At 45.4% G+C, this 21,158-nt stretch overlaps 1 protein-coding gene across 1 annotated transcript in view; it reads left to right on the forward strand.

The window, feature by feature from the left end:
- The window catches only part of LOC148030215 (uncharacterized), a 67,175-nt gene that overhangs the window by 22,283 nt on the left and 23,734 nt on the right, over positions 1-21,158 (forward strand). Inside the window, exons 4-5 of the mRNA XM_087686487.1 lie at positions 19,367-19,533; positions 19,856-19,960. Of these exons, the coding sequence (XP_087542613.1) occupies positions 19,367-19,533; positions 19,856-19,960 (272 nt within the window). The remainder of the gene's footprint in view (positions 1-19,366; positions 19,534-19,855; positions 19,961-21,158) is intronic.

Here is a 21,158-nt window from a genome sequence, read left to right on the forward strand (position 1 = left end):
CTAGAGAGCAAATCAGAATGCTGGAGAAGATCCAACTGCCAATACAAGAGGCCCTTAAGCCTCGCAATATGCCGCTGAACATTATAGGCGGAGTCAAAAAGAAAAGCATTCTGAATGGTCCAGTTATGCCAACAGCCCCAATATCGAAGAAAATGATACATGAGCTTCATATGTGGCTGTGTAGGAGTGGGGTATTTGGGCTGCCCGAAAACCCAATCAAAGGGGCGCAGGGTGAAACCAACCACTCCTTGCCAAACAGCCGACAAAAATAACCAAACTTTCTTTGCGATGGGGCAAGAAATAAATTGGTGGCGGGCGGATTCCACAGCAGTGGTGCAAAAGAAACAGTTGCCATTGGAGATTCGTCGCTTGGAAAGAGCCGAAGCAAGCGGAAGACCACCAATCATCACTCTCCAAAGAAAGACTTTACATTTGAAGGGTGTCTTGTTTAACCAGCCCTCCATCACAGTTGCCCTCCACCATGACCGGGATTTACGTAATCCCCATAAAGCATTCGCTTTGGGAACTAGCCGTTGATGATCTTTAATCAGAATATGATACACTTGGTTAGCAGAAGCTTTGCTTAAAGTCAGCCGGCCTTGTAGGTCCCAATCTTGCCAGGGATGATCCGAAGCAAGGGCAGGAAAGGGTTGTCTGCTCTGGAGCACCCTCAAAAGCTGTTCCCATAAAGGCCTATATCCACGAGGGATCCTGAAAAGCCTCCTAGCTGTACGAAAAGATATAAGCACATTGCGACTAGCAAGGGTGGCATCCGCAACTGAAGACAAGCCCAAACGGGCCATCCGGTTGAATTGTGGTCTAAGCTCATGTTTACCTTCCCATGCAAATAAACGCGAGACTGCCAGCAATTCCAATTGAAAAGAGTTAGTAGCTAAGCGATCCTGCGCTGGATGCCACTGAGCGTTCTGGAGGACCTGTTTCCAGGAACATACCAAATGAGTAAGCAGCGACGAAGAAGAACTGGAGAACCGCGAATCAGCATTAAGAACATGCCACCAAGAACTCCGGATTTGGGTATTGCCATGCAGAAGCCCATGGCCCTCAAGGAAATAACGGGCTATATCGACCCATGGATGATGATCCGAGCACATGACGCGGAAAAGAGACCAACGGAGTGCGTGCATGTGAGTTTGGGCATCTAAAATAGCTCTGCCACCCATGCGTTTGGGGGTGCACGCATGCGACCAAGAGATCCAGGAAATACCTGCATGCAATGAGTCCTTCTTCCATAGCATGAAACGAATAGACTGAGTAAGAGCATTCAGAGTCGTAGTAGTCCAGGGCAACAATGGCAAGAAATATGTGAGCATTGGCAACATAATTGTCTGGGCCACTTTGAGGCGAACATGGAAGGGCCAGGCTTGAGATTTCCAATACATAAACTTAGCTACCATTTTCTGAGAAATCCACTGCAGAAGCTGCTTTGGGGGAACATCAACACCCAAAGGGTACCCAAGGTGCCTGACAATGGAGCCACGAGGAACAACCAGACCCTGCCAGTCCAAGGACTGCAAATCCGACTCCGTGCAGCTGAGAATGGCTGATTTGAGCGCATTGATTCGAAGGCCGGACGCCTGACCAAAGAGGCCCGAAACATCCAATGCTCTTCGAAGGTTATCCTTGTCCGCACGCAAAATCATAAAAGTATCATTCGCTAGGGATTGGCTAATGAAGTGCTGTCCTGTAGGAAGCGACAGTCCGGCCAACTAAGAAGAGGCTGCCATATGAGATAACATCGAAAGAACTGGATGTGTCGCAAGGGCAAAGAATAGAGGGCTCAAAGGGCACCCTTTTCTGACAGAGTGGGCAAGGACAAATGGCTCAGTAACACCTCCGTTCAGCATGACTCGCGAAGACACTGCAGCGCTAATGGTGTATATTAGACGAGACATCCGAGGACCAAAGTCCATAGCAGACATAAGTTCAGCAACGAAAGACCAGTCCAGATAGTCAAAAGCCTTTTCCAGGTCCAGTTGAATCAGTACTACCTCCTGATTAGAATGCCTTGCATAATCAATTGCCAGTTGAGCATTCAATACATTGTGCAGAATATTTCGGCCCTTAATGAAACCATACTGTAGAGGGTGCACAATGGCCGGGAGATGCTTATGGAGCCGATTCGCCATTACTTTGGAAAAGATTTTGTACATTGAACCCATCAAAGAAATTGGGCGCCACTGTGTCAACTTAGATGGCGAAGGAACTTTTGGAAGCAGTTTAATAAGGCCTTCTTTCCATGAGGAAGGCATGATCCCCGTTTCCCACACCTGCTGAAACAAAGCCTGCAATGGTTTCGCCAGTTGGGTAGCAAAAGCTTCAAAGAACTCATTGGTGAGACCATCCCAACCCGGATTTTTATCCTTGGGCAAGTGTAACAAGACGTCCATAACCTCTGCCTCACAAATATCGGACTCCATAGTAGCTTGCATGTCCTGCGGAAGCTGATTGCGGACCAGGTCATAAAAAACCGAACGGGCCTGAGTAATTTGGGCTGAAGGTGGAGAAGTGGAACCGAGAAGGTCACGGAAATAATTCCTGCACATATGCACAATAGTCTGCGGATCCAGGATAAGGTGGCCTTCTGCATCCTCGAGTCTGGTCATATTCTCTCGAGCAGGAGAGGCATGGAGAGCTCGAAAGAACTTATGGGTCTGACATGCACTATCTTGCAAAGTCTCTGTCAGATGTTGCAGTTTGGCCTGCTGATATGATTTCAACTGGAATTCTTTAATAAGATCAGCCACCCGCATGGCCAATGCGAGCAGAAATGCATCATCCGGAGTGTCCACCAGCAGAGAACGAACCAAAACCAGCAGGTCCTCTGCTGCCTTGCGACGCTGCCGACAAAGAGAGGCATGATAGATCCCATACTGCCGAGCAACCCGCTGCACATTAGAGAGCAATCTTTCAAATGACGCAGTGCCCTGAGAAGAGAAGTCCAAGAAGAATCTGTCAATCAATTGCTGCATATAGCCCTGAAAGATTGCATGCTCTAAGTAAGACGAGTTGAAACACAAAGTGGGTCTCTCCAGAAATTGCTTGAAAGGTGCAATGGGTTGTGCAAGCAGCTCGAGCTGCAGAGGGAAATGGTCCGATAAGGCATATTGTTGCAACACTTTTATTTCGAGCATCTCGGGAAGAAAATCATCATTCTGCATGATATATATACGGTCCAATCGCGACCATGTTGTTGCATACTGGGCAGAATGGAAAGTAAACCCTGTAGAAGACGGGTGTAGCCAGGACCAGAGATCTTGCTTAAGAACAGCAAGAGCCAACTCATTCCACATACGACTTTCCGGCGCATCCATTACCGAATGCTCCGATGTGGACTGGGAAGAATCAACACACATATTGAAATCCCCCATGAAGAAGCCCCGTCTGCCAAGTGACAAGGAGGTCTGCAAAGTTTGCCAAAGCTCCCGACGAGATAACGAATCATTCGGAGCATAGAGGCCAAGTAACCATAAGATTTCCCCTTCAAATAAAATTTCAATCACCAAAAAGCGGCCATGAACATCATTTTTAATAAGAACAGGCTGATATTTGTCATGTACAATCATGAGCACACCCGAATAATGCATGGCCTGTGTCCTTGCATAAAACAATCGAAAGCCATGGCAATCCACCACTTTTCCGGCTTCATCGTGACTCTTGTGCTCAACAGCGCACAGGACATCCCACTGATTTTCATGCAATACAGTCCACATGGCATGTTGCTTGTGTCGAGAACAAATTCCTCGCACATTCCACGTGGCTATTTCCATGTGTATTTAAAACAAAATCAGGTACGAGGCACAGCTTGCCTCGATTTGACTTTGTCGGCGAGAATGTCTAGGACTCCCTCATCCAAGAAATCCGCCAACACCGCAAAAGAGTTCTGAGGACCAGATTTGGAAGTAGACGGCATATCTGCTGGCTTGGGGTTGGAACGGGGATAACCACGGTCCCACGGGGTAATGACGTTACCTCTGGTATCAAATGCCAGCTTAGCAGGGGGACCCTTTGGACGATCCGAATACATTTTCCTGGCGGGCTGATGACGGGGGGCAGAGGAAACCATAGCAGGAGCAGAGCGCTCGGAAGACAACCTTTCCTTCCTACGCATATATGTACGCATGGAATCTTGTGAGGTAGTAGGCACAGTATTCTCCATGCTAGCAACAACCCTGTTGCCTTTTTTTACACGTACTTTAACCCAATCAGTGGCACGGGAATCCAGACCCGAAACCTGTTGTTTACCTTTGGCCAGAACTTGGGGCTGTTGGATAGTATCCAGCGACGGGGCATCACACACCATATCTTCCATGGGTGGCGCAACATGGCCAACATCAGAAGTGTGTTGCTGTTCCGGGCATTCGGCCATAAAATGCCCCAACTGTCCACAGGAAAAGCAATGCCCTGCAAAATTTCCCCATTTCAAACGAAAGTGTAACGGATGCATGCCAGAGCAATTGAGGCGTAACCAAGCAGGCCTTTTTCTTGCAGTGTCCCATAGCATACACAAGCGGTTGCGATTCACAGCCCTGAGACTGGGAGGGACCAGAACAGTGCCCACAGCGGCCATAGTATCCTTCAATAGTGGCCAATAAACAGCCAGACAATTTTCCACTTCTACCTACACAGGGCATTCACGTTGCAGCAGACGCTGAAAATCTGCCATTGGGCGCCATGGAACCACATGAACCAACCGGCGTTAAAAAAAAAAAGGCAGTTTAGACAGGAGAGTAGTACGGTGCGTCTCCGATTTCAACAGGACCTCAAAAAAACCTCGGGAGCCAACAAAAATCTCTTCAACACATTTCCCTTGTAGCAGACTGTGTAGCCACTGGCGAATATGGGAAAGCAGCGGGATTCGACCAGTGAAGAAGAGTATCATAGCGCGATCATAAAACACCGAAAAGGAGCGTAGGACAGTTTTTGGGTCCACGGTGGCTTCCAGAACATCGTCAGGTGCAGAGTCAGAAAAGACTTCCTGATTATGTTGAACATAATCGCCAAGCAAAGTGTTGGCAAATTCCAGCAAATGCTCCCAGTCAACATCCTGAGAGTCTACAGAATCCGAAGCAACCTGAGCATAGGAACGATCCTGATGAACACCTATCTCTTCCGAAGTATGCTTGGTACGTTTACTCGCAGGCTGGATGTCGGGACCAGGGGGCATCTCTTCGTTGCACGGAACCATATCCTCAGGTTCCTCAGCATCAGAATCCGGGCCAAGTGCTGCCACTGTTTGGTCTATGAAATCTAGATCCAAACCAGCCATCGTGTATGACGATTTGATCTCGAAGGAGGACTGACCCTCTCTCTCTCCCGCTCTCTCTCTCCCTCTTTTCTGTATAGAGGCGCTGTCCAGGGGTGTACTCTGCAAGGACAGCTAATGAAAGCGGAGCTTTACCTGTCACCGTGCAGGGGCAGAAGGGCGAAACAAAGGCGTGGCGGTCTCAACGGCAGGACGGGACAGGCTAGGGCGCCGGGCAGGGATCCGTCAGCAGCGAAACCCTAACTGACAAGGCGAAGGGGCGAGAGGCAGGCGCAGAGGTCGCAGCTCAGGTGGGTGTGGGGCGCAAGCGATGGACCGTCCAAACGCAGGGCGGGGGACGCAGCGGCCGTGGACAGGGCGTCTGGGGCAGGCGACTGTGGACAGGGCGTCAGGGAGAGGGCGTCAAGGGAGAGGGCGTCAAGGGCGACCGTGGACAGGGCGTCAGGAGCAGGACGCGCTGATAGCGTCAAGAGCAGGGCGTCAGGGTTTCCGTTGGCGGCGCAGGGACAAGACGCGAATGGCAGGTGAAGACAGGCGGATTTGCAGGCGTCGACGGTGCGGACAAGACGCGAACGACAGACTAGCAGAGGCAGAACATCAGGCGACGACGGTGCGGACGCGAACGAGAGGTGAAGATAGGCGGGTCTTCAGTCTTCGACAGCGCAGGTCGAGGCGACGGCAGGGCGTGCAGTACCAGGCGATGGCAGGGCGGCACGAAGCAGGGGCACCATCGCGCTCGGACAGGTCTCTCTACTCTCTCTCTCTCTCTCTGTGGCGATGATACCATGTGAGAGAGCGCAACGGAAGAAGGAACACAAATACAGAGACGAAGGAATGGAGAGAGACTGCAGGAAAAGAAGAAAGAAATTTGCATTGAACAAGGAAAGAATGCTGAATATAGCAGGCCGATTGATCAATCCCGGAAGAAGATGACGGAGTCAGCGTATGTGCTTGCCAAGGAAGGAGGAAGATATATGTTTGCGAGGTGGGAGAAGTGCTAAATAAATAGACATAAACAATAAAAACTAGCCGATTGCGATCTGGGGCACCGACCAACATTTAATGCTGGTAAAATGCTAGAAAATCTAAAAAAAAATCCTAGAAAAGGTGGACAATGTTTGGTAGGTGAGGATAGACTGATGTATGCAGAAATTGCCCAAGACATGCACACAAAATTAGGAGTGTTGGCGAAAATGCATCGAAAGGCAATAAATTGAGTGCTCCAGAATGAGCTATTTCCTTCGTCAAAACAAGTGATAGACAGGTTAGAGCTTCTAAAGTTCTTGTTTGACTCAGACTGAGGTTCACAGGTAGGAGATGACAAGGCATAACAATCATGATTGCTGATTGTTTAGGCGGCACGTTTTTGAAGAAGAGAGACAATTTTGACAGTTTTGCACTTGCTTGAGTATCGCGTGTTGGGATTTTGGTACTTAGTTGAGTACACTTCACACTTCATCTTGGAAGTGTTTGGCTCCTTAGTTTGTGCATAAATACAATGTCAAATCATGAAACCTAAGATTAGAGCAACATTTTGGGAGTTACATAGAAGGACAAGCTAGATGGCACCAATTATCCTCTAGAGAGTTTTATGCTTCACAATCTTCTCATTGCAAAGGATCTTTAGGATTATGTTACAAGTGATTTATCTCAACCAAACGAGCTTTCCTTAGACACCTCAGTGTGATGCCAGAGGACAGCCAACTACTCCTGCTAATGCTATAGTTGTGGTGCCCTTGCCCATCCTACAGCAGATGAGAGGAGATGGGACTTGAAAGATGCACATGCTTTGTCATTGATTGCCTTGTTAGTGAAGAGAGCCATCATACCTCATATATGCTCATGCAAGACCTCCAAAGCAACTTGGGATATTTTGGAGCGCATGTTTGCAACTCCTAATGAAGCCATAATCTCCTACTTATGGAGAGAACTGGCTGATGCACATATGAATGAGAGTGATAGCATGATTGATTTGCAGGATATTTGCGAGCAGTTGCTGAACATTGATGAGGTTGTTTTGGATGCAGAAATGGTGAATGTCATTCTAAACTCACTCGGGTAGCCTCATCATACTTGTTTTGTATGTGGATGATATGTTGCTAGCTGGGAAAAAAAAAAACTAGCTTGGATGCTCTCAAAAATCAGCTGAAATCAGCCTTCTCCATGAAAGATTTGGGGAATGCAGAGCATATTTTGGGCGTGATTAGGCAGTAAAAATGCATGCACAACAATACCTCTTGATTGATCCAACCTTAATTGTATTTTCCTTTGCTTTTCCTTGGCTATTTTTGACTGCATCTTCATATGTATCAGGGTATTTGATCAGAATCTTTTCTCTAATTTCAGGTTTGAGCAATGAAACAAACTTGTCCTTTTTCAAGAACATCATGGGAGGTTGCTCCATACTCTGTGCAATTTCTATCCACTTTGCTTCAAATCTTGCTGCAAATTTAGACACTTCCTCATTTTCTCTGTGAAACATATTTTCCAAAGATTTCCATAAACTCTCAGGAGTTTGCTTAGTTGCAAACCTTGTAAGGAACTCATTTTTGACTTCATTCCAATTCGCCCTTGTCTCTTCATTCAGTGAGTTCCACCATAACCTTGTAGAACCTTCATGAGGATTCGTAGAGATAGAATGCAGAAATTGCTGTTTTTATCTCAAGAAAAGTACATTGGAAAGGTATTGGACAGATTTAACATGGCTGAAGCTAAGCCTTTTGGGATACCCTTACCTCCTTATCTCAAGCTTAGCAAAGCCAACAGCCCGAAAGATGACGTGGAAGCAAATGCTATTGAAGAGAGTTCCTTATCCATGAGCTTGTGGATCTCTTATGTATGCTATGGTTGCTACTCGTCCAGACATTGCTCATGCAGTGGGAGTTGTTAGCAGGTTTATGTCAAATCCTAGCAAAGCACATTGGGAGGCTGTCAAGTGTATTTTTCGATACCTTAAGGATACACAAAGAAAAAGTATTTGCTATGGGCAGGGTGCACTTAGTTTGCAGGGTTACTGTGATGCAGACATGGCAGGTGACTTGGACGCTCGTAGGTCCACCTGTGGGTATGTCTTCACAATTGTTGGTGGAGCTATTTCTTGGTGTTCCAGGTTGTAGAACATCATTGCACTGAGTACGAGTGAAGTTGAATACTGTTGAGCAAAAATATGCATTACTTGCTGATTAGCCTCTTAAATAACCCCAAAACACACTAAAAATACTCTTTTAGAGTAAAACCCTAAAACAGAGAGCGGTTCGAGAGAGTTCAGTGGAAATCCTAAAACGGGGAGCAGTTCCAGAGAGTTTAGTGAAAACCCTAATTTTTGGGGTGCCCTTCCATATCTATAAATAGACAGGCTGCCCCCATTCAGCTATCATCCTTGTTTGCAGGTTACACCAGCCCACGCACCCTCTGTTGCTATTGGCGCCGAGTTGCTAGCTTGCAGCCCGCCTCCATCTGTTGTCTAGCCATCATCGACTGCAGCCACATTATCTTCAGCCTGTCCATTGCTGTAGGCGACAGCTCTCAGCTGCTGGCGATTGCTCCAGACTGCTGTTCAGCCTGCTGTCCATCATCTCTAGGGTCAGCCAGCCTGCGTTTTCAGCATTCAGGCCCTCACACTCTCAGACACTGTTTCAGCCTGCTGTTTACAGTGGACTGTGCACAGTTTCTAGCCTGCGATCGGTGGTACACTGCTGCGTTTACTAGTTTCCAACCTCCAGATTGCTGCGTTTTGGTCACCAGCTTGCTGCCATTCACTATTCAGCACTCCTACACTCCGATTGGTGGTCACAGACTTGGGATCTGTCTTTGGTGGACGGCACACTCCAACATTGCTCTGCCCTTGAGCACACTGTACACTCTTACATTCATTTACAGCATTCATTCACTTCAGAGTTGTGTTCTCTCTCTCCCTTCTTCTGTTTGTGTTTGAGTTTTGAGTTTGCGTTTAGGGTTTGAGTTTTGCCCTCTGTGTCTGTGTCTGTCTCTTTGTGTTTCTGTCGTGGTTGTACACTGTGTGTCCTCAGCGCTAACCCTAGCAGTTTCCTTCACATGGTATCAGAGCCGGTGCTCTTGTAAAGAGTATCTTGCGGATATTGTGGAGAGCTAGTCTTTCTGCGAGGCACACAATACGACTCGTAACCAAATCACAATGTCCCAGACACCTTCTTCTCCAATTCCTATGATGTCTTATTAGGCTTCTCCATCATTGGAGGCCCTGAGATGGCATTATGGACTTGGTGAAGAGGACAACACTTCACCTTCACCAGATTTCACTAACATGACAGAGGAGGACTTTGAGGAGTACTATCACAATAAGTGCGGTGATGTTTACACCCTCCTACTTGTTTTGCTACCACATCCGGACCGGTAGGTGAGATTGGCCACCTCTCCGATCATGGAGAACATACGGCATTCGGAACGTTCGGCGATCCATCTTCATCATCTCAGCCAGGTCCAATGTCAGGTTTGTACAATTCTTTTGTGTTGCATGAATCAAAACCCTCGCTTGTTTCTTCTTTTGAGGTACAAGATCCGGATGGCTTTGCATATGTGAACTTCAATAGAGGGGGCTCAGGAAGTAGATGAAATTCAGGTACATCTACAGCTTCTGTTTCATTTGAGCATATCACACACACTTCTCACTTCCCTCCCATCCCACCCTCTTCTATATCACACCTCTCATTATCTTTCCAAAACCTTGGATTACACTCCACATCTGTATCACACACCCTAGGGGTTGGATCTTCCTTTTCTGCTCCTAGCACCTTTTCCTTCTCCATCCCATTCTCTACCTCTTTGTACCATGGTACTTCGTTAAGGGGAATGCCACCCTTTAACACAGTGCCTCTCACCTTTTAGCAAAGGAGCACACCCATAACTCCTAGGACGACTGTGATGGGCATCCCCCTCACTATCCCCAGCTTCACATCTCCCATGACTACTCATACGCAGGGGTTTCCATCCTCAGCTTAAGGTGTATCTTCACACTCTCCTTGGGTTACATCTACGCAGCAGGGATTCACATCTTTTGCTCACCGTGTTTCCGTTCCACCTCCTTGGGTTTCTCATGTGGCTACCATGCCTATGCCTAGTCAACCCATCCCTACCTATGGATCCACCTTGCATACTATACGCACGCATGGTGGGCACTTTGGGGTTCATTCCCAAGTGTACTCCACTCCCCTATCCTACCCACACTACACTTTTTCACACTATCCATCTCGGAGTACTACCACTCTTGTTGCAACAACCAATAATGCCTTCACGGATAAGACACGTTTTAACGGGTCAAATTTCACCACTTGGTTTAATTTCATGCAACAAGTGCTTGAGTCTCAGGGTCTTTGGGACCTCGTCATTGGTCTAGAGCCTATGCCGGACCCTTGACTAGCTCACCCTGATTGCATCCGTTAATGGAGAGCCCACAACGCCACAGCCAATGTTTAGGTGATGCACGGTTTGCTTCCTAAGTTTCACTCTCAGTTGCAGCACTTCCTGCTCACGTCAGAGTGTTGGAGTCACCTTCTCGACCACTATGCGGCTGGTGATCGTACTCGGCGCATCAATCTCGACTTTGAGCTTCAAGCGTTCTCTATTAAGGAAGGGGATGATCTGAAAGTCAAGCTGGCTGAATATAGGCAGTTACTTGCCGAGTTTACCACTATTGGCTCTTCAGAGTCAGACAAGTTATATTCTTCTTGAATAAGTTGCCCGACAAGTACTTCAATTTCATTCAACACATCATCTCCCAACCTAGATTGCCAACCTTCTACGAGTTTGAGTACTAGTTCTTGCGTTACGCGAGACTGTATGATTAAGTCCACAAAAAATCCTCATCACAACCTTATTCAGAGTAGAGGGGGTTGGTTGCCTTTTCTTCGGGAGGGACAACCACTAGTGGCAAGAACTCACTAGATGCGAAGGCAAGCCAATCAAAGGGTGACTCTTTTTCCTCAGATGGAACCAAAGAATCTAGACCTATCTGGCAACAACTCCCTAAGAAAAACCGGTTTTGCACACATTGCCAGAGAGCAGGCCATGTGGACGAGGAGTGTCGCTCCAAGGCCCTCCGTTCCTACTTCATCTGCTCCTTCAGTACCCGTTGTTGTTGCTGTTGGACATGTGGCTCGAGTATAGTCTCAGCGGCCCCTCTCTTTCACTACTCCTACGGGATTGGTTGATTGATCTGCAGGTTCCGATCCCGTTGCAGTTCATGCATCTATCTCACCTTCTTCCCACCTTGTCAGGCGTTCACTTGGCAGATCCCTGCTACTGGACGTACGTGATGGTGGCCACCTTCTTAGCCTAGCATGTCTCTAGGTCCTTTCGGATGCCCTAGGTCAGTCTAGCATTCATTTTTCATACTCTTAGAGTCGGGCCCATAGAATTCATTGTCCTTAGCTTTTCCATTCTTTTGTCTTCCGCTGCATTTACTCACACAGATACACATTCATTGCATTTCTTTTGAGTTAGATTTTCTTTTTGTTATGTTTTGCTTTGGAGCATCTCACTACTAACCTTTGTGTTTGCAGATTCTCATCTCTTTTGCAAGGTTTTGTCTTTCAGTGTAGGGCTAACTTGAAGATTTATTTGGTCCTCCTTGGGCTAGAGACGTGGGGATGTGCACCGTTCCTTTCATGGTTTCATCATCCTAGGAGTGCTTGCTCTTCTTTCAGCATGGGGGTTTTCCTTTCTGAGGCGGATCGTGTAGCATCTCTCTTGATGCTATCATGGCGGTGATTTCTACCTTGCTTTTCTAGCGGGGTGCTTCATCCACTTCATCTTTTTTTATTCCTTATGGTTCTCGACACCATATGAAGACCGACATCAGGCTCCTCTTCCTTCTTCGACATCTACATCCAGGTTGAGAGGGGGTTCCTAACCTTCTTGGTATTCTATAGGCTTCAGCACTTTGTCTTCGACACCGGCTTCTTCCCCCTGTTGTACCTTATCCTTTGCATTGCATGATTACATCATCCTTGTACTAGGGCACTTGGACAAGTAAACAATTTTCCCACGAGGGACACTGTCCAAGTGGCACCTGCTACATGAGCATTCTTCAGTATGTAGCATACTTTGCATCTCATTGTGCAGAGCACCATTTGTGCGGATCCTAAGCTGTTTCCATCGGCAGCTATTGTTCCCACACCACCATCCTTTTTCATCACATGGATACCTTATTACCTTATTTCCTCATCATCGACACCTTGAGTGGATGGGTTAGCTTGTACTGTATTGTGATGTGTTAGGTGTACCCTCCCTACTCTCGTCTTCTGGGTCACTTTTACTCAATCAACTGCATCCCATCAAATTTACTTCACTTGTTTTAAAAAAAACAAACCCATGTAGTTCCATCCGCTTTTGTAGGGCTTGGTAGGCCACTGGGTAGTCGACGTTCACCCTTTGTCCGATGCCCTGTCCTCTCTGGGGTGACTACTTGGATTCCCTTGGTAAGATAACCATCGCCTCTCTAGTCTTGGTAGGCCATTGGGCAGCCGATGTGTACTCTTTGTCCGATGCCTTGGCTGCTTTGGGGTGGGATGCCTTGGGGTACATAAACATCACAATGACTGGCCTAACCTTTCAGCTCAGTTTTGGGCCTGAGAGGGGGTATTGAGCTAAAATATGCATTACTTTGCTGATTAGCCTCTTAAACAACGCCAAAACACACTAAAAATGCTCTTTTAGAGTAAAACCCTAAAACAGGGAGCGGTTCGAGAGAGTTCAGTGGAAGCCCTAATTTTTGGGGTGCCCTTCCACATCTATAAATAGACAGGCTGCCCCCATTCAGCTATCATCCTTGTTTGCAGGTTACACCAGCTCATACACCCTCTGCTGCTGTTGGCGCCCTGTTTCCAGCTTGCAGGTCGCCTCCATCTGCTGTCTAGCCATCATCGAGTGCAGCCACATCATCTTCAGCCTGTCCATTGTTGTAGGCGACAGCTCTCAGCTGCTGGTGACTACTCCAAACTGTCCCCCAGACTGCTGTTCAGCTTGCTGTCCATAATCTCCAGGGTCAACCAGCCTGCGTTTTTAGCATTGTAGGCCCTGACACTCTCAGACACTTTTAGCCTGCTGTTTACAGCATACTGTGCACAGTTTCAGCCTGCGATCGGTGGTACACTACTACGTTTACCGGTTTTCAGCCTCGAGACTGCTGCATTTTGGTAACCAGCCTGCTACCATTCACTATTCAACACTCCTACACTCCGATTGGTGGTCACTAACTCGAGATCCGTCTTCGGTGGACGTCACACTTCGACATTGTTATGCCCTTGATCACACTGTACACTCTTACATTCATTTACAGCATTCATTCACTTGAGAGTTGTGTTTTCTCTCTCCCTTCTTCTGTTTGTGTTTGAGTTTTGAGTTTTGCGTTTAGGGTTTGAGTTTTGCCCTCTGTGTTTGTGTCTGTCTCTTTGTGTTTTTGTTGCGATCGTATTTTCTGTGTGTCCTCAGTGCAAACCCTAGCAGTTTCCTTCACAAATACATATCAGCTACTGAAGCTTCTAAGGAAGCTATATGGTTGAGTAGACTTGCTGAAGATCTCGGCATGTCTATGGGTACTATAGTTTTGGGATGTGATAGCTTGAGTGCTGTGTATCTGGCTAAGAATGCCATGTATCATTCACGCACAAAGCATATAGATGTGCTATATCATTTCATCAGACAAATTCTGGAAGATGGTCAACTCACATTGACCAAGATTAAAACACAAGACAACCCTACAGATGTCCTCACTAAAAGTCTAAGCAAGGCTCAGCACGAGCATTGCATATGACTAGTGGGAGTTGGCTAGCTAGAGGTTCACATCGGACCTTTAAGTGGGAGGTTGTTGGGATAAAGGCCTGTTTTAAACCCCCCGTGTATAGTACACACACATTGTACATGTGAATGCACCCTTTATGTGTCCGAAGTATGAATACATTTTATTCTTTGTGTACCAACACACATTATTGGTACACTCTTAGTGATTCATACTTTCACTCTGCTCACACGCTCTCCAGCTGTCACACTCTCACGCTCACTCCTGCTCGACTCCTATCTCTCTTAGCTTTGCTCTTCTTCCAACACATTCTTTACATAGATGACATGTTGCTAACTGGACCAAATCAGAGAAAAATTGCAGATTTCAAGGGTGAATTGCAGTCTACTTTTCCTATATTAGATGTGGGGCTGATTCACTATTTTTTGGGGATCCAATTCACCAAAAATCAGCATGGTATTGTTGTGTCTCAGTCACAGTATGTTCAAAAGCTGGGAGTAACATTTAATGTGCAAGATTGTAAACCTATGAGCACACCTATGGAAATAGGGCTGAAGCTTTCAATGCATGATGGTAGTGATCTATCAGATATTGCTGTTTAGAGCGAGGCTCTTGGTTGTCTCATCTATTTGTGCAACACTTGTCATGACATATAATATGCAATATCATAGGTGAATAGATACATGCACAATCCAAGGACACTACATTGGCAAGTTGTTAAGCACATTTTTCACTGTTTGCAAGGAACACAGTCATATGGTTTGCTATTTTCCAAGGGAGGGGGGCGGGGGAAATGCAAATGCATGCTTACATTGATTTAGATTGGCCTTGTGATCATGATACAAGATAGTCTTCTAGTGGACATTGTTTCTTTCTAGGCTAGACATACATTTCTTGGCTAAACAACGAGTAGCCTATTGTGGCTGTCTCATCTTGCAAAGCTATGGATAGGGCAGCTTTCATAGCAATAGTCAAATGAGTTTGGTTGCATCGTGTATTGTCTGATCTTCATGTTCATTTGGAGGGATCCACTCGTATTCTTTGCAAATACACAAAATATGCATTAAACTTTAAAGTCTAAAGATGTTACAAGAGCTCCAATTTCCAAGTTAATACTCTAAAGTTCCAAGAGGCTAGCCTCTAAGTGCTCTCATTCATGGAAGATGGCTCCATTGTGCTTGAATGCTCATCGTGCTGAACAACATCCTGGCCATCACCATCACCATCATCATCGTCATCTTTTTCCCAACGTATAAAAGAATCAGCCTTTGCAATTGATGTACGAGCTAGCAAGCAAAGATTGGAGCTCACATAAACTAGGTCATTCGTCTTCATTGTACCAAGATGATTTCTCTTCTTTGAGTGAATACGATTGAATGAGCTCCATAGTTGCTCTAAACAAGAAGAGCTAATTGTTTGGCTAAGAATACAAATAGCCAAACTCTACAACTTTGGAGCTTCTGCCTCGTAGTCCTCCCACCATAAAGTAGCCCCAATATTCGTCATGTCTTCTAGTATATCATGTGTACCAAACATCCCTAATGTTTGCCGATACACAGAGAGCTGATTTTTAATTTTGTGTTGCATTTCACGGATAGGATAAAGCCTTGCAAGCAATGTGTTCCAAGCCTTAATCACCTCAAGATCTCTTTCTTGCATCTTTCCTTAAAACTCAAGATCAAGCACATATGCTGCAACATGCATAGGAGAGTCATACTCATTCCATCTCCTTATGCATAACTCCTTGATCTGCTCATACTTATCTGCATTTGGTTCCAAACTCTCCAACTTCTTAATCATGCAATCCATACCTTCATAGATCTTCCCAATGCATGGATCCATGCCATCTACAAGCCTCAACATGTGCATAATAGGATCAACCATTTGGTTGGTGTGATTCACCTCATCCCAAAAATCTCTATCAGAGACATATGCATTACATAACACAGCAGTAGCAGAGGCAGCCCCAGTCCAATTTTCATACTCATCACTAGCAAATAGCTCCCTAATTGCACCTTTGCAATAGTGCAATTGACCAAGCATAAGAAAGTATATGCAAATTGTGCATCCGAGTATTTGAGAAGTTCTTTGTCACTTCTCTTGCGAAACTCAGCATGCAAGTACTGATGATTTCATATAAATGTGATAATCTTGATGCCTTTCGCAACAAGAGATGGAATCCATGGCAAGTCCCTAATATCCTTCAACAAGTTATTCAAGCATTGCACCATGCATGGACTAAAGGTGATATGTGGATACATTGCCATTAAAATGTATCCTGTTGCCTTGTTTGTAGGTTCACCATCTGCTACAAACTGCACTACATTTTCTAACCCAACAGCTTTAGTCCATACATCTGAACTCTACCCAGTCTCTGAAGCATCATGACTACCAATGAAGTATATATCCCCATGAAAATATGCAACAACACTATGTATGGACCTATGGCGTGTGTCACTACATCCATCTGCTATCAATGTCACTCCATTTCTTGCCCATTGATTGTGAACATTTGGTGTTGCAATCTCTATGGCTGCTTTCTACTTCTAAAGCAATGTAGTCCTGATAGTTTCTAATGAAGGGGGCTTATATATGGGCCCATACTCTGCAATCTTTGTCACCATATTTAAAAAATAAGGTGACCTGGCTGATTTGAATGCAATATGGCCATGGTAGAAAAAACGTGCCATTGTTGCATTTGTTTCCTCTTTTTTCTTTGGTTCCCATGAAGTGTGCAATGAAATCTATTTAACACCACAACTTGTTGCCACTGATGGCCCACGAGAAGGCTGCATAGCCACTAATCCTGGTGGTCTTTTGCAGGAAGCACTATGCCTTGTTGGCCTTGGAGTCCATGTTGTTGGATCCATTGCCATATTTGGCGTCTCTTGGCATGTGATTTCCCCATAGAAGTGGCTATGCGGTCAAGTAACTCTTGCCTTTTCTCAATTGATACATTGGTGCAAAAATGCACCTCTTTCCCCTCCTCATGTAGAAGATGGGCTCTCACTTTATCATCCCCACTAGTGTGAGCATAAGAGCAAAAGTTGCATTTCCAAGGGCGAGCCCCTCCACCTCTCAATGGCACCCGTGCATCTACTTCATCCCACCATGATCAAGTAGTGCTTCGACTTTGTCCCGTTGTTGACAAAGTACCTGTTGAGGATGATGAAGATCCTATAGATGCCAATGCTGCCATCTAATCAGTAAAGTTCAATGAAATTGCAGAAATTTGCAGCCAAAATTTCAACATGCATGTGTTGAATGTTTGCTAAAAATGCCCGAACTTTGGTGCTACTTCAGCTTGCATTCCTTTTATTGAAAATGCCACAAATTTGGGGCATTCCAATCTGCATTTCCTTGCTGAAAATGCCTCAAAATTTGGTGCATTTTCAGCTTCCAAATTTGGGGTAATGAATAATTCAAAATGCCCCAAATTTGGGGGCTCTTTCAAATCCCGGGATCCCAATGCTCCAAATTTGGGGACATTGCAGCCAAATTTGGGCCCCAATCCTTGTTGAGAAAGGCCCAAATTTTGGGGCAATTGCCAACAACCGATCCAAAATGCCTCAAATTTGGGGGAGATTGCAGCTTGAATCATAGATGCTTTAAATTGCGGCAAAATTGCAAATCCCTATCGAATCTTCAATCACCCCTAAATTTGGGGCAAGCCTCAAGGAGTGAAGAGTCAAGACTAATCTGGATTCTGGAATTTGAAGTTCTCATGAGAGAGAGAGAGAGAGAGAGAGAGAGAGAGAGAGAGAGAGAGTCCTCATTTGATCACAAGTGGGAGCCGGGCGAGGTAGGCGCGAGTCCTTGCGGGAGTTGGGCCAGGCAAGCAGGGTGTGACTCGTGAGGGGATAGTCAAGACGAGCCACAACAAGTGAGAGTCACGACAGGGCGATAGTCGGGCACGACAGGGCGATAGTCGGGCAGGTAGGAGTTGAGGCGGATAGGAATGACATTAAAAAAAAATGCCCCACTGTTGGAACAACCATTCCAAACAAGGAACAGCGCGGAACGGGCAGGAATGGGCTGGAATGTTCCGCTAGCATTTCTTGGGCTCAGACCTCCCGGAACGCGTTAATCCGTTCCTAAGTGCCGAAATGGAAGTTCCCTATCTTTATGTCTAATACCATGTTAAAAAATGCTTGACTACAGAATACAATCACAATCGTACAGCAAATGCACAAACTAATAAAGAAACAGAGTTATGGTTAGGGTAACACAAAGTCAATGAACACAGAAGATGAATAAATTTGAATAATGAATAAATACAATGCACAACGTAACAAACACACTATGCAAGGTGAATATTGAACCTCTAGCTCCTGTGTCTCAAGGATTGGGGCAGAGGGAATGAGTGGAAGAGTGTGTTGTACTCTAACAGATCTTGAAATGCAGCAGACAGTCTCTAAAGATGTTTGATAGCAGCAAATGTAGCTTTGTGAAGGCTGGATCAGTGTCAGAGACAAGTAGTTGAAAGAGGAAATCAACAGAACTTTAATCAGCTGATGATGTGGCAGGCAGGTGCAGGCAGTAAACAGCAAAATGCAGTAGCTGATGATGTGTTAAGGGCAGGCAACAGGCTGCAGTGTGAAAACACAGGCTGTTGCTGGCCGTACAGCATTAAACACAGTAAATGATGATGTGGACAGGCTGGCATCAGCTGGACAGCAGCAGCAGTGGAAATGAGGTCACCAGCCGATCACAATGTCTAGACAGCAGTAAACAGCAATTGCCAACAGTTGGGGAGTCTCTAGAAGCTGGCGCCAACAGCAAACAGCAGTGGACAGCAATTGAACGGAGATATTCTCTATGCAGTTTGTAGAGAACAGAGTTTAGGCACCAACAATCTGCAAAAATGAGATTTAAGGATGAGTGGTGGCAGCCTGTGAATTTATAGATGGCTGGGTCCTCCCAAATTAGGGTTTAGGTTATGGGACACAGATACTCTCTAGGAACACATTTCTTTAAATGAAAGTTTTGTAATTTAATTACTTAAGCTTGCTTTGGGGCTGTTTAATATGGCTAATTAGCATATAATGCATTTTTAGGTCAACACATTTGTGTTTATGTACCTCTGAACCCCTAGCCTTTTGAGGATGATGGACTTCCCACATAGCAGCAATAAAACAGTCTCATCAATGGACATTTTCAACCTGCCTTGTGGATGTTGTGCTTAGCAGATGCTACAAGCTTTTTCATTCCTGCTTTCTTTATTTACCGTTTTTGCTGCAAAAACTAGTTCAGTATTTCAGTTTCTTCAGTGACTAAGTTTTTTTTTCGGTTTGGGGGCATTTGGACAGAAAATCGTCTTTCAGCTATGGAGTTCTTTGAATCCTTTTTGCAAGCTCGCCGTTCTAATATCGATTTTGTTTCGAAAGCATCGGATATGCTGTGGAGGAAGGAAGTTCTTAATGTAAATGAAGAGGATCTTACTCAAGTCAGGGAAAGGCTTGCTGAACTCCAGAAGGTGAAACTAAAAACATCATAGATTTCTCTAAGAAGCATGCAAAGTTGTGCTTTATATTGGATAGATTCATTCTCAAATTTAAGTAGGAAAGAGATTGAAGCCTAATTCTGTTTAATTTACGGGGAAGGCTTCCCTTTAAAGTTTCTGAGTAAAAAAGGTGTGCAGTGACACTGACTCAGATTTGGACATCAAAAGTTAGAGAGTGATATCAAAAGTAGGGTTGGGTTTTTTGCTGTATGATGATATTAGCTCTGATAGCTTATACTGTTATCTGCTCTAAAATCTCATAATGTGCATTTGATGCATGTTGCTCAACTTTCAGATTAGTGAAGAGGATGGTACCAGTGGCTTTCTGAAGTTAAGCCAGGCCAAAAGATGGGAATTGGGTGTGGAAGGAGCTCCAAGTAATCTAAAACCTGTTGCTGATGTAAGGAATGAATCCCCTCCTTTGTTTCTTTGCTTTTTGAACTGTTTGGGACCACTAGGGTTGTTTGTTTGGTGGGGGGTCAGGTGGGGAGGAGGGTGAGAGCAAGGGAGAGAGAGACACGTTAAGTCCTATAAGGTCTATGAGACCAAAATTCCACAAAGAAAAAGCATAAGAGCAGGGTGCTTGAAGAAGGCCCACAGACAGCATACAACTTTAAAGTGCTTTGTGAATAGTCTTGGCCTGGCCTTTTGAATTGTCCATTGAATCTAAAGCTGGTTGGGGAGTCTTCTCTGTACATGCCTGCCCTTAGAATGTGTGGATGGCTTACTTCCTGATCGTTTGCATGGACCCAAGAGGTATCATGTGTCATGTTGCCAAAGGGAGATGCCCTATTTGCACTGGCACATCTCTATCAAGAATAGCACCAGCCATATCTGCTCTTGGTATTGCAGAGTCTATGAAGAGGGCCGAAACCCTTCCACATACTGTGTTGAGCTCAAAGTACAGAGTTTGTAGAGTGTCAACATGTGAACTAGTCCCTTGGGTCATCTTCTCTCTCTGTCTTGAAAATTCTTTGGACTCCAGCCACCTATCATCATTGACAGTGAACATCCCCTCTCCCAGCTTGTATCTAGAGAACTTGACCAGGCCAATGCAGCTACATTATTACAGGGTGCCTTGCTCAAATAGTCTTGTTAGCTCGCAAATCTAAATTTATTGGGAAACTTCTGTAAAGTGTGCTAGTTGCCAAACACCCTCATTGGAGTGAGTTCCAATTCTTTTAGTGCACTAATCTTATTGGTAAAAAAGAAGACTGGAGCTAGCACCTATTGTCAAGAACAAGGACATCTTGTAATGAACCATCTTAGCAGATGTAAAGACACATACACCATCCACCTGAGAGTTGGCTATGAAGCTGATGGTACTTTTGAGAATCCAACAAATGTAGAACAAGCAATAATGGTCAATAAGGCCAGGTTGCAAAGGTCAAGAATAGGGAGACAAGGGCAATGCCAAGTTGAAGTTTGATGGAGGAAAGATGTTGAAGAAGGCTTTCATTGCCTAAGGTTTTTGAGTATTTCTGATAAAGAAAACGCTAAACCTAGCAAGAGATAGGGGAAAACCCTCACCTTAACTTCATGTAAAGATGTTTTGAATATCAGAACTCGTCTGTCTAAACCTATTGTGGGTGTTAGAC

The sequence above is a fragment of the Lygodium microphyllum genome, chromosome 10, assembly GCF_053477565.2.
Source record: "Lygodium microphyllum isolate KBCC chromosome 10, Lygodium_microphyllum_v1.1.10, whole genome shotgun sequence".
Lineage (NCBI taxonomy): Eukaryota > Viridiplantae > Streptophyta > Polypodiopsida > Schizaeales > Lygodiaceae > Lygodium > Lygodium microphyllum.